Consider the following 14,019-nt stretch of genomic DNA (forward strand, 5'->3'; position numbering starts at 1 on the left):
CTCATGGTTTACTGTCATTAGTAGTTATTTTTATATGGGCGTATCATTGATGTTTTCGAAAAAGGTAGAGCAGACAACTAACAGATCCAGAATACAGACCAACTGCAATAAAACAAAGCAAAAAATGCCCTTCTAAAGAATGCATATCCCGAACATCTAATTGAAACTATTTTCAAATCAAAACTTAATAAATTTTACAACAATACAAATAACAATAAACCCAACAGTATCAAAACTATTTGTACAACTCTTTCATATATAAAAGGTTTATCCGAACAATTGACAAATCTTTTAGCCAAACATAACATAACAGTGGCCTACAAAAGCAACAACCTTTTAAATAAATATTTCACTAAACTAAAAACACTAACTCCAAAACTCAAAAAATCACATGTTGTTATGTATTAACTGTGAAGGTGTCTATATCGGGCAAACCAGTCAACTGCTTCAATCCAGAATTCGTTCTCACAAATATGACAAGAACAACGTCACTGCGCTCACAAAACATGAAAATGAGAAGAAGCATAAATTTGACTTCGAAAACCTCAAAATTTTAAAAACCGAACCAAACAAAAGAAGAGGGCGATATACGAATTAATAGAAATAAAAAGAAATTCCATCGCAATAAATGACAAAAAAGATACACAAAACTTAAATAAAATATATTTCAATCTGATTTAAATAATAATAAATATAACACCATAAAAAGCTCTTAAAGTCATAACATATCTCCACTTTACCTTTTTCGAAAACATCAATGATACGCCCATATAAAAATAATTATACACTAATGACAGTAAACCATAAGATATCAGATATTAACTTTTATTTGTCACTCGATTAATGTCAGTGTCCCGTTTTACGTTTTGGTAAGTTGTATATATACATATTTTACAATAACTGTTTGTCCTTAATCTTGTAGATAATATCATAACAAACAAAAAATAAAAGGCAAATAGTTCGTCAACAAAGTTATATTGAGGTATAGTAGTTAAAGTAAATGCATTATAACAATTTTTTACTCGTAATAGTTCATTCGGTTAGAGTTAACCGTAAATAGCAAAATCGTAAATCAACTTCTTACGATTTAGGTAGCGAAGATGAGCTTTAGTCAATAAAAATATAGGTACTCACAATACAACAGGCAACAGGTAGGCACGGGTAGTGACGTTCGTTTATAGAACGCTCTCAATAAAAGCACTTGACACGTTGTCCTCGCAACAGGTACTTGGGACTGCAGGTACGATAACGAATTACGATCTTCAATCCGTAATCTCTCAAATTGATTTAGGCAGACGAAAAGAGAAGCAGCCGGACAGGAACAACACAGGTAGTAGTAAGTAGTAGAGATAAATGAAGAAACGAATGAAGAGACGAAAGATGTAGAGACGAAAGATCGTAGAGACGAATGAAAAGACGAAAGAACGGCAAACAGAAGTGACTTCGTTTCGTCAAATTGGAAGACGTCTGTTTGACAAAAGAGAAAATAGTTAATATAGGAATCACTGGGTGAAGATATATAGATAAGGGTGAATTGAAAATACACTACCGCCGTTTGATGGAGACAAACCGCTTGCCACAGGAACCAACTCGAAAATGAATTCGAATTCTGTTCTTAGACCAGCTACGGATAAAAAACGAGTGGGGTATTGGCCGAAGATTGCCATGCAAAAATGATATTTAAATGGCAAGCCTAGTGTGGTCATTTTTGTGACCTAACCACTTTCTCTTGATAGGAATTATAATTTCATCGAAAACCAACTCCTCTGCTTTTCTTAGAAGGTAAACTGGTTATTCGACAATAGAGACTGATCTCTTCGTTACTATGGAAGGGTTTCTATTTAACAAATAAAAGTTAAAAAGAGCAGCAAACATTTGGCGAAATATTTCATTGTTAAAAAAAAGCGTGACAAATCGCTCGTTGCTGTTGGGTTATTTTTAAGACTTTTAACAAACTTTATAGACATAGGCGGCGTGAAAGTAATTTCCTAAGGGGGATAATTTAAAGAAATTTTAAACATGCTTCAATGTAATATAATTTATTGAACCTAAACCTAAGAAAAACTAATTTTATATTACATATATATATATATATATATATATATATATATATATATATATATATATATATATATATATATATATATATATATATAATACCTAAATCCAGAAATAAAGGTCTACAGTGTCCCCTATACTCCGCTCTTGCAAGTATGCTTACTACTCTTTTTTGTAATTTAAAAATTCGATCTGCGTGACAAGAATTACCCCGGTATTCCGTAACAGTTATTCCGTAATGGTTACGTAATGAAAAATTCCTCATGGTTTAACACTATTTCTTGAGATGTACTTCCAATCGGAACTAAAAATTAAATTCTGATTTTTCTCTTCATTTAGCTTCACCCAGTTATGTAAAACAGTTTTTTGCTTTCTGGGTATCACTATCTATTTTAATTTTTAAATTATGCTGATTAGTATCAGTATTAATGAGAGTTGTATCAGTTGTATAGTGAAATAAATCGTTCAGATAAATAAGAAACAAAGTGGGTCCTAATATCTAACCTTGACGAACCCCATATTCGACGTTGTTAAACTCAGAATAGCTGTTATTAAGAAAAACTGCCTACTTTCTATTTGTTAAGTATGATCTAAATAAATTAAGAGTGTTTCTTCTAATGCCGTATTTATGCATTTTTTTCAACAGTAGTTCATGCGAATTACAGTCAAAAGCTTTGGATAAGTCTCACACTGTCAAAGGCACGAAGTGACCTTCCTCCAAGCCATCAATCACAATTTTCTGTATAGCTAGTGTAGTGCTACACTTTTTTCTAAAGCCCTATTGATTACAGTGAAGTATTTTGTGTTTTTCTAGATATTCTATCAAACGAACATTTAGAATACTCTCAGAAAAATTTTGCCGAATATAGGAATGATTGAGATGGGACGATAATTTCCATTTTCGTCTAAAGCTCCCTTTGTGGACACTGGTAGCAATTTTGTTACTTTTAATACGCCTGGGAAACTCCCTTCAGTAATAGAATTATTCTAAAGTTTAATTAATTTGTCAATAATTATATCGATTGTTTCCACAATTATTTTTTTGTTTAAGAAATAAAAATCCGTGCAGTGTGAATTTTTCAATTTATGCAAGATATTCCTGATTTTAGTATCACTGATAGGTAATAAAAATAGTAGCAAGGAGAGTGTACATTTTTCAAAAAGTCTATGTCTACATTGTCATTTGTGGAATTAAAAGAACTTCTAATATTATTTAGCTACTAAAGTAAAGTAATTATTGAAATCGTTTGATTTAAGCGAGCTTGGACAGACTATTTTATTTTGAAATTTTTTTCTGCGATAATTTATAACTTTAAAAAGTTTAAAAAATATTTCCAAATGAAATATTCCGCAAATACTTTTCAAGGAATGATAAAACAAGGTTTGAACTTGAATCTAGGTTCTTGGTAAATGCAAAAATTATTGTGTTTTACTTTTGTTTTTGAGCCTTGAACATCGTAGTTTTGTTCTTTTCTCAGTTTTAAACTATTTATAACTCGAAAACTATTAAGTTTACAGAAAAGCTACAGGAGACTTATTTTACTCAAAATGATCCAAACAATTAAAAAAAATTGTCCGGGCCGATAAAATTTATTGTTAAAATTTGTTTAAAAAAAATTTAACTTTTTTGCCTGGGTAACCTCTTGTACCTATTTTCGGGTATCTCATGAGAGTGATTATGCAAAAAAATCTAATATCTTGTCTATCTGTTCTAATTAACTGAATAATATTGGGAGAGATATCTTTTTATGAGAAAATTTAGTAAGTAATATAGTATCTACGACTATTAAACCATTCCCACATTCTTAATTTTAATGTTTCTGTTTTTTTTTTTCGTTTTTAACTTTCGAAGTGTACTTTTCATAAATAATTTTTTTCTTTCAATTTCAGAAAAATATTTTACACCAACGATTGTTTTCCTGCTAGCAGAAATTTCATCCATCGTAGGGAGGGTACTATCTCGTAAATTTTTAGTTACGGTACGTATTTTAATTTAAATAAAAAATGTATAAAGTCGTAATGCATAATATCTACAGTATATATTTTTTTACTTTTTGCTATTACTGATTAATAACGCAATACCCATTTTGAAAAATATATAAGCTAAACAATAGGTTAGCATATGTTTTGAAATTTTTTTTTGGAGTTTTTTCTTACGTTATAGTCACTTTTGTGTTGAGTGACACGTTGGTTAAGCCACTGTTGACTTTGACCAATATAACAACTTTAACATTGACTGGAGTTTATTCGGTAAATTATGTTAATCATTAGTCAATTTGTAGTTTTAACTTTTATTTTTGAGAATAACTTTGAATTTAGAAGTGCATTGTATTTAATTAATTTAATGTTCGGAAATATTGTGAAAAGTGGGACAATTTGGTCTGTTAAAGTTTGTATGTAAGGTATTTTTTTTTATGTATTTGGTTGTGAATTATTTATTAAAGCTTTATTATAAAAGTGAGTGTTATACATGAGTTTTTTTAATACATGTTTTGGGTCGCCATTGTTGAAAAACTCAAAAAGTTTCTTTAAATTTACATTTAGGAGACTCCGATCACAGATTGTCATTACTCGATTTTTCATAGATATAATTGTGTTGAATTTTTTACTTCTAGGATGATTAGAATAATAATTTATAAATCTGCCAGATGCAGTATCTTTTTGATACCAATCTAATATGATTCTGTTGTTATTTGTTCTTATGACTTTGGTATCTTTAGGTACCAAAGATAATTACCAAATTATTCAATTTAACCTATATTTTTTTATAAATTGGCGCTGGGTGATAGTACCAACTTGACGGTTGACTTATTTGGCCACGATCTTGTAGGAAAATAGGCATATTTTAAGAACTATGATGGTACAGAATTTAAACTTTAGTTGATTTTGCGTAAAGTAAAGTGTCAAAAGTATTGCGTACTTTGGTATTACGAAGACTGTAAAAGGTATGAGAACGCTTCTATTGGGTGAACTGTAAACATGATATTATAAGAAGATGGTACCGGAAATGGAAACTGTGTGCATCCAGTAACGGTCCAGTTGGTAAAGTCCATTTGCAGAAACGGATGACGGAAAAAAGTATATCCTGGTAGCCATTGATTATTTTACGAAATGGACTGAGACCTATTAGAGGCCTATGTAATACCAAATTACGAAGCTGATACTATTGTAGAGGTACTTGTTAAATAATTCTTCAGCCGATTTGGTGTTCCTTTAAAGATCCACTCCGTTCAACGGCGAAACCTCAAGTCAATCCCCTTCCAAAACGTTTGTATTGGTGTCAAGGAGACCAGATGCATTCTCTATTAGATGTAATGGTCAAGGGGATGAACCGAACTATGGGTACACACCTGTCCAAAGTTGTATTTGAACATCAAAGAGATTGGGACCAGCACATTCATTTATTCCTAATGGCGAACCGAACGATGGGTAAACACCTGTCCAAAGATATAATTAAACATCAAAGAGATTGGGACCTGCACATTCATTTATTCCTAGTGGCCTAAAGATCGGCCCTGATTGGGTCGTGAAGTTCGTTTGCCCTACTACCTAGAGTTTGACTGCAGACCTTCCGAAGAGCATGTCGCAAGTGAAGAATATGTCGACAACCTGAAGTTAAGAATTAACAACACTCATGAACTTGCCTGACAACACATCCAGAGAGCCAGTGACAGAAGAAAGATCCGTATGATTCTTGATACAAGCATGAAAAATTTGAAGTAGGTAATCTTGTCTGGCTTCATTTTCCTGGTAGCCATTGATTATTTTACAAAACGGACTGAGACCTATTAGAGGCCTATGCAATACCAAATTCAGAAACTGTTACTGTTGTAGAAGTACTCGTTAAAAAATTCTTCAGCCGATTTGTGTTTCTTTAAAGATCCACTCCGTTCAAGGCCGAAATCTTAAGTCAACCCTCTTCCAAAACGTTTATATTGGTGTCAAGAAGACCAGAACGGCACCCCTATAGTTCGTCCCAAACCCTTCTTTCAGTGCGTCATAGTTGATCGAATTCTCTCTAACACATTAAGCTAGAAGTAACAGAAAAAAACGTGAGTCTGTGATTATTATACATAGAACTTAGAAAATTATTTATCGTAAAGCTAATTCTACTTACGTATGTATAATTGGTTGGAGTTTAGAATACGCTAAATAGATATCCAATCAATGATGCGCATAAATATAATTTGACGCAGATTGTCTCGATTGTGACAGTACTTTCACAATGTCAACTGATAAATGTCATTCCAGATTAGTATTATCAGACATTTTACAGTGAAAATTTAATTTTGTATTTATTGTCATAAAAATATTTTAAATAAATATGCCGAGATATATCGAGAAAGAACAAAGACTAATATTAAAATTATTAAATTATTTTTAATTATAAAAAGACAGATTACCATCCTGCAACTGTCAAATTTAACTAAAATGTCATGCAATAATGTTCGACATTCTTAAAATCCTATATGACGTCAAAATTAGTGACGCACTGAAAGAAGGGTTTGGGACCAGCACATTCACTTATTCGTAATGGCCAACTGAACGATGGGTAAACACCTGTCCAAAGATATAATTAAACATCAAAGAAATTGGGACCTGCACATTCATTTATTCCTAGTGGCCTAAAGATCGGCCGTGATTGGTTCGTGAAGTTCGTTTGCCCTACTACCTAGAGTTTGGCTGCAGACCTTCCGAAGAGCATGTCGTAAGTAAAGAATATGTCGACAGCCTGAAGTTAAGAATGAACAACATTCATGAACTTGCCTGATAACACATCCAGAGAGCCAGTGACAGAAGAAAGATCAGTATGATTCTTGATACAAGCATGAAAAATTTGAAGTAAGTAATCTTGTCTTGAAGTGGCTGCAGACCTTCCGAAGAGCATGTCGCAAGTGAAGAATATGTCGACAACCTGAAGTTAAGAATAAACAACACTCATAAACTTGCCTGACAACACATCCAGAGAGCCAGTGACATAAGAAAGATCCGTATGATTCTTGATACAAGCATGAAAAATTTGAATTAGGTAATCTTGTCTGGCTTTATTTTCCTGGTAGCCATTGATTATTTTACGAAATGGACTGAGACCTATTAGAGGCCTTTGCAATACCAAATTCAGAAACTGTTACTGTTGTAGAAGTACTTGTTAAATAATTCTTTAGCCGATTTGGTGTTTCTTTAAAGATCCACTCCGTTCAAGGCCGAAACCTTATGTCAACCCTCTTCCAAAACGTTTATATTGGTGTCAAGAAGACCAGAACGGCACTCCTACATTCTCTATTAGATATAATGGTCAAGGGGATGAACCGAACAATGGGTAAACACCTGTCCAAAGTTGTATTTGAACATCAAAGAGATTGGGACCAGCACATTCATTTATTCCTAATGGCCAACCGAACGATGGGTAAACACCTGTCCAAAAATATAATTAAACATCAAAGAGATTGGGACCTGCCCATTCATTTATTTCTAGTCAGCCGTGATTGGGTCGTGAAGTTCGTTTACCCTACTAACTAGAGTTTGGCTGCAGACCTTCCGAAGAGCATATCGCAAGTGAAGAATATGTCGAAACCTAAAGATAAGAATAAACAACACTCATGAACTTGCCTGACAACACATCCAGAGAGCCAGTGACAGAAGAAAGATCAGTATGATTCTTGATACAAGCATGAAAAATTTGAAGTAAGTAATCTTGTCTTGAAGTGGCTGCAGACCTTCCGAAGAGCATGTCGCAAGTGAAGAATATGTCGACAACCTGAAGTTAAGAATAAACAACACTCATGAACTTGCCTGACAACACATCCAGAGAGCCAGTGACAGAAGAAAGATCCGTATGATTCTTGATACAAGCATGAAAAATTTGAAGTAGGTAATCTTGTCTGGCTTTATTTTCCTGGTAGCCATTGATTATTTTACGAAATGGACTGAGACCTATTAGAGGCCTTTGCAATACCAAATTCAGAAACTGTTACTGTTGTAGAAGTACTTGTTAAATAATTCTTTAGCCGATTTGGTGTTTCTTTAAAGATCCACTCCGTTCAAGTCCGAAACCTTATGTCAACCCTATTCCAAAACGTTTATATTGGTGTCAAGAAGACCAGAACGGCACTCCTACATTCTCTATTAGATATAATGGTCAAGGGGATGAACCGAACAATGGGTAAACACCTGTAAAAAATTGTATTTGAACATCAAAGAGATTGGGACCAGCACATTCATTTATTCCTAATGGCCAACCGAACGATGGGTAAACACCTGTCCAAAGATATAACTAAACATCAAAGAGATTGGGACCTGCCCATTCATTTATTTCTAGTCAGCCGTGATTGGGTCGTGAAGTTCGTTTACCCTACTAACTAGAGTTTGGCTGCAGACCTTCCAAAGAACATGTCGCAAGTGGAGAATATGTCGACAACCTGAAGTTAAGAATAGACAACACTCATGAACTTGCCTGACAACACATCCAGAGAGCCAGTGACAGAAGAAAGATCAGTATGATTCTTAATACAAGCATGAAAAATTTGAAGTAGGTAATCTTGTCTGGCTTTATAACCCGCAACGACGTCGATGCTTTTTTCCTAAACTACAAAGACAATAAGATCCGTATGAAAGTAAAATGAAAATAAATGACGTAATATAACGAATTCAAAAGTTGAAAAAAGGTAAACCAAAAGTACCAAAAAAAAAGTATACTATTATCATTTTCATACTCGACAGTGAATTGAATATTTTGATGAAGTGAATTAAAGATTGTTTGTACTGTCTGGATATGGTTAAATGGTACACTGCGTATTATGTTAATACAATACATATGTTAATACACATAATATTATGTTATGGTACACAAAATGTTAACAACAAATTTATAAATAAATGCTAGTGAGAACTTCAATTTTGAAATTCCAAGGTCTTTTAAATGGTCTAGGATAATTGTTGCTGAAATAGGGCTAGTTGGTGTTCCAAATATTTGTTTAGAGAATTTATCACAAAAACAAAAAAAATGTGCTGTCAAATAAGAATGTTAATAATGATAGAAAGTATTTTCTTGATAAGGATGTGAATCCTATTTTAGACCATTTTTCTTGTATGATTTCAATGATTAACTTTATTAGGATGTTAGTAAACAATGACACCACATCTAATGAGATTAAAACATAGTTATCTGGTAGTTGAATCCCATTTACAGCATTTATAAAAGAAAATGTACCTTTTGTATTGAAACTTGGCTCATTTTCAAATGTCTGTGTAAGTATATTTCTCAACAATTTTGATAGGTAGTAAGTTGTGGAGTTTATTTTACTAACAATTGGACGTAATGGTATATTCGCTTGATGTATATTTGGTAGGCCATATAATTTGGATATGTCAGAATTATAGATTTTTAGTTCTTTGGCTTGTTGTTCGGTAAGCTTATTCTCGTTTTTTAAAGTTTTTAATAATTTATTATACAGTATAGCAAAAAATAAACAGTACTAAACTTGTAATTATTTTATTGTTTAAAAAAATACATATTAAAGACACTTTATAACATGTTCTAAATGAGCTTCTCCTCTCTCAAGACAGACTTTATACCGATATTCTAGATTTCTCGTAACGTTATGAAATAAAGGTTATCTCAAGTCCGCGAAGAAGACTCCAATGGCATTCTTTAACTCATTGATAGTTTGTGGTGTTCGTTTAAAAACGACAGTTTTAGCCATGCCCCAAATATATGCGTTTGGAGATGTAAGTCTGGAGAATGTGCAAGGGGAAGTCAGTAAATCGTGAAATGAATTTGTTTGGAAAATGTCCCTGAAGAAATTGACGAACTGCGACAGCAGTATGGCAAGTACCCCCATGCTACTGGAAAAACTGGTCACGAAATGCCAAATTACGTGTACGACAAAATTGACGTAGATCAGGGATAAAACGTGTTCAAATTTGTATGTACCTCTGTTGATTAAGTGTGACTTGCCTACCATTTTCTTCGATAAGCTATGGACCAATGATTCTGTGCCCCGAAACTGCACACCAGACACTCACTTTTGCGCTATGTAAAGAAACTTATTGAACTTCATCTGGTCTGGCCAAGCCCAGAAATCGATTTGTGAGATTATTTACATGGCCTAACAAACGAAAATGTGCTTCGTCTATAATATAATATATAATATTCCACTCTACTGTGATAATCCCTGGGTTATAATTGTTGATGTACCTGAATCACATACGAAAATGCACCCAGCCCTCTCAGAATTCTTTGCAAGCAAGTTCATTTTAAGCCAAGATGCAACGCTGTTCTCGTCTGGCTGGCTTTCGGATTTTCCAAGATTCGCTCTAAACACGTTCATGGTTATCGTTGTTGTTAACTATCCTGGGACGCCCTGAGTTTCCTTTTCGTTGGCACAATACATTACCTGTATTTCTAAACTTTTTAACAACCTTCAAAATTACAGCATTACTTGGAGAATGTTTATTAAACCGTTGTGTGAATTGATCACACACGTATTGCATACTTGCACTGTTACGTCGGCCGATTCCGTATGAGCGAAAATAATGCTCAACAAGAAATACTTTCTCCTCTGTACTTAACACCATTTTTAACAATTAGGCCTTAATAATTAATTGTTTGAGGATTACTTGACAGGTCTATATTAGTTAATTTGAATATGAGAGCGCGCACAAAGAGACATTTATGTTTTAGTTTCAGTACTGTTTATTTTGGGCAATACTGTATGTAGTCTGGATGTTGACTCTGCGTTTAATAATTTTGTTTTTGAGAAAAACCATTATTTTGACAATGTTTCTTTAAGGTCGCACTTGCCATTGTCAAGTCAGGTTGTACCGCTTCTTGCTGGTGCTTGAAGTACACTGACTCTTCAAGCAAGTAAACAACCCTAGGAATTACGTTCGGATGTAACAATTCATTGGAGAGGGGTGTGTTAACTCGAGTAAAACAGGAGTCACTCCACTCCGATTCAATGTTCCAGGCCATCCCTTTCCCCCCTATAGCACTCTGATGCGTAATAGGGGCACAACTATCTGCCAAATGCCCTTCATGTGGGAGTCCTGGGTAATAGAACTTCAACACGGTTCCCTAACCGATTCAAATTCAGGACAGCTTTAAAATTGCTTGCTTAGGCCTCCAGCCTGCGCTCCGGACTACGTCCGGTTCGGAGACTTAGTGCTCAAGTGTTTGGGCCCAAAGTGCCCGAGTTTTTGTTTTTTTATTTTTTTTTTTGTTGGCCGCTTTTTATGTTTTTTGTCATTTTTTTTGTAGGATGTCTATAGAAAAGGTCCTATTGTGGTTTCGTTGGTCGTTATCACTTGGTGCCCACACAGTGCGGCGATTTGCAGTGTTTGTCAACTATTTAGAGCTACAAAGTATCCTTAACTGATTTATTTATTTATTCTCTATTTATTGTTTTTGTAGTCTCTCTCGTGATCACCTGACTCTCCTAGTCGATGTGGTTACTTATATAGCCTATCGAGGCGCGCTTTTATTAAACGGTTCTTGGCAAAGCTTCTAGTGATTATTCTGTCCGAGTATGGCTAGGAGCGGTTCTACTAGTCGGTCTTGTGGTTCGATGTATTTTTACTTTATCTTTAATACCGTTTCCCATGTTTTTGATGCCTTTGAGCATAATCTCTTTGATTTATAGTGTTGGGACTTTTTTCTATTTCTATTGATTCTCTGATTTCGCGTTTTGTTTTAATTTCAATGGTAGCTAGCATTGTATTTTGGTTCAGGTTTATTGTATGTTCTGGGTTTGAGATACGTTTTTTTCTCCTGTCGATGGTATTTCGATGTTCTTCTCATCTAACATTGATTCTTCGGCAGCTGACTGGTTAGCCCAATATAAACACCTTTACAGTGTTTACAGTTAGTACATGGTATCTCGTAAACATGTGATAAAACTTAAAAAATCACATAATTAATAAGCGATAATTGATAGAATGAGATAAAAAGGAGATAATTTTTTTATAAAAAGGAATAATAATGTCTTTTTACGTATTTTAAAGGGGAAAGGTGAGTTTTTTTTCTAGTTTTAAATAAAAAAACATTCTAAAATTGCCCTATCATTAACAGCAATTAGTTCTAGGTCCATTTATAGGTCTTTTAAAAAAGACAAGGTCCAGAACCAGACAACAATTAGTTAATGTTAAGAACTAGGTCTATTAAATAATTAATATTTTATTTTTTATCCTATTTTTTAGCATTCCAATAAATGGTGGTATATACTCGCCTTGACTGTAAGACTGATTTGCACACCCTTTTACTTGTTCTGTAATGCACAGCCAAGATCACACTTACCAGTAATCTTCGGTCATGATTGGGAGTTTATTACAGGACATATACTATTTAGTATGTCCATGGGATTTTTGATGCATGTAGGCTTTATGAGTATCAGAACGTAAGTATAACATTCCTGTTATGTTTTTAAGATAACGGTTTTATTCAAAAAAGTTATTGGGAAAAAATCAATTCGTGGTTAATTTAGACCTCAACCTTCTTCAAAATGAAGACTGTCACTATCTTAAATAGTATCATTTTTTTGTCGAATCAAATCTTTCTATTTTTTTTACTGGAATGCTTGTTTTCATGATTTCGGAGTTTTATTAGTTTATTTTGTTATAACAGTGAAGTACTTCTATTAGACTAGTCTGATCTACCAAGAACATCGCACAAGAATGGACTATTCTCACTTTTCTATCTTATATCAGCTAGACTCCCCGCTTTACTCTTGAAGCGGTGCTCCACTATGTACTTACCTTAAGTCATATGTTTGAGTCACGATTATGTCCATGTACTCTTGAATATTCATGTTTGAGATCCCTATGTAAGGATCTGAACGTTACACTTGTTAGCCAATTTCGTTTTTAGATACAAAGCATAACTTTTGTTTTTAAATATGTTGCTTAATTTACCAAACGGTGAAACATATAAATAAAATCCATTTAAAAAATTATTATACTTTTACCAAAATTAGAGCAAATAAATTCAGTTATATTCCTATACTAATACCTAATTTATATATAATTTTAGGTTGGCAGAAGGTAAGACGGAAGTTGGCTTAAAAATAGTTACTTTAACATTATCTCTAGTAAGCGCAGCATCAACTTTTAACGGATTCCTAACAGTTATGCTCCTTTAAAGATGAATCTGAAATATTGGTATACATACTAATATGAATTAGAAATACATTAAAATGGTACACTTTAAAAGTAACAAATCGAGTACGTCGATTTTTAATTAAAAATATATGTCTATCATTTTGTAAATAATATTGTTATTTTTTAATAAATATCTATGTTTTTTTTATATTTATTGTTTGCTTTATTCATATTTAAAGGAACAACCTTCTAAAACTTATTCATTAGTAGACTTCATCACAAAGTAACCTGTTGGAAAATTAGATGTACGAATACCTTATGTTGTTAAAGGCCACTTCTCCTTGACATTCAGATATGATGATGATAACGCTTCCCCACCTTCCGTTTAATAAATAAGTGAAGAAAAGTATAAAGTTGTGTATAAATATTTCATCCCGCAAGAGGCAAAATAAAGAATGAGCAACTAACCATTAAAATTCTGTAACCCAAATCGACAGGTCGTCACAAAGATTTGACGCCCAACAGCAAATTCGTGGATGATTACTTGCTTTTTCTTTATAACCCAAACAATAAACAATAACAGCACCGCTGTAGCCACATTCCTTGATGTTCAAAGAGACTTCTATCAAGTCTAGCATGGTGGACTTAGGCAACTCTCAGGTAATTTAAAAAAAATTGTATAATATCTGAGTAACTGAACTGTTAGAGTAAAGATATGTAATAACTTCTCAAAACTGTTTACTTTTTTTTTTGTGGCTTTAGCACTTAGCTATTTAGCCAATTACATATTGAGATATAATAAAAGAAAAATTACTAATATCAATATTCTGATATAATTAATACTAAAGAAAAAAAAAAGTGTATGCA

At 33.3% G+C, this 14,019-nt stretch overlaps 1 protein-coding gene across 2 annotated transcripts in view; it reads left to right on the forward strand.

Moving 5' to 3' along the window:
• LOC140446914 (equilibrative nucleoside transporter 3-like) overlaps positions 1-13,360 on the forward strand; it is a 67,926-nt gene extending 54,566 nt beyond the window's left edge. For both annotated transcript variants that reach the window (XM_072539501.1, XM_072539503.1), the window contains 3 exons: positions 3,949-4,037; positions 12,256-12,452; positions 13,085-13,360. In XM_072539501.1, the coding sequence (XP_072395602.1) occupies positions 3,949-4,037; positions 12,256-12,452; positions 13,085-13,193 (395 nt within the window). In that variant the 3' untranslated portion in view covers positions 13,194-13,360. The remainder of the gene's footprint in view (positions 1-3,948; positions 4,038-12,255; positions 12,453-13,084) is intronic.
• Positions 13,361-14,019: the final 659 nt, after the last annotated feature.

Source organism: Diabrotica undecimpunctata, chromosome 7, assembly GCF_040954645.1.
Source record: "Diabrotica undecimpunctata isolate CICGRU chromosome 7, icDiaUnde3, whole genome shotgun sequence".
Taxonomy (NCBI): domain Eukaryota; kingdom Metazoa; phylum Arthropoda; class Insecta; order Coleoptera; family Chrysomelidae; genus Diabrotica; species Diabrotica undecimpunctata.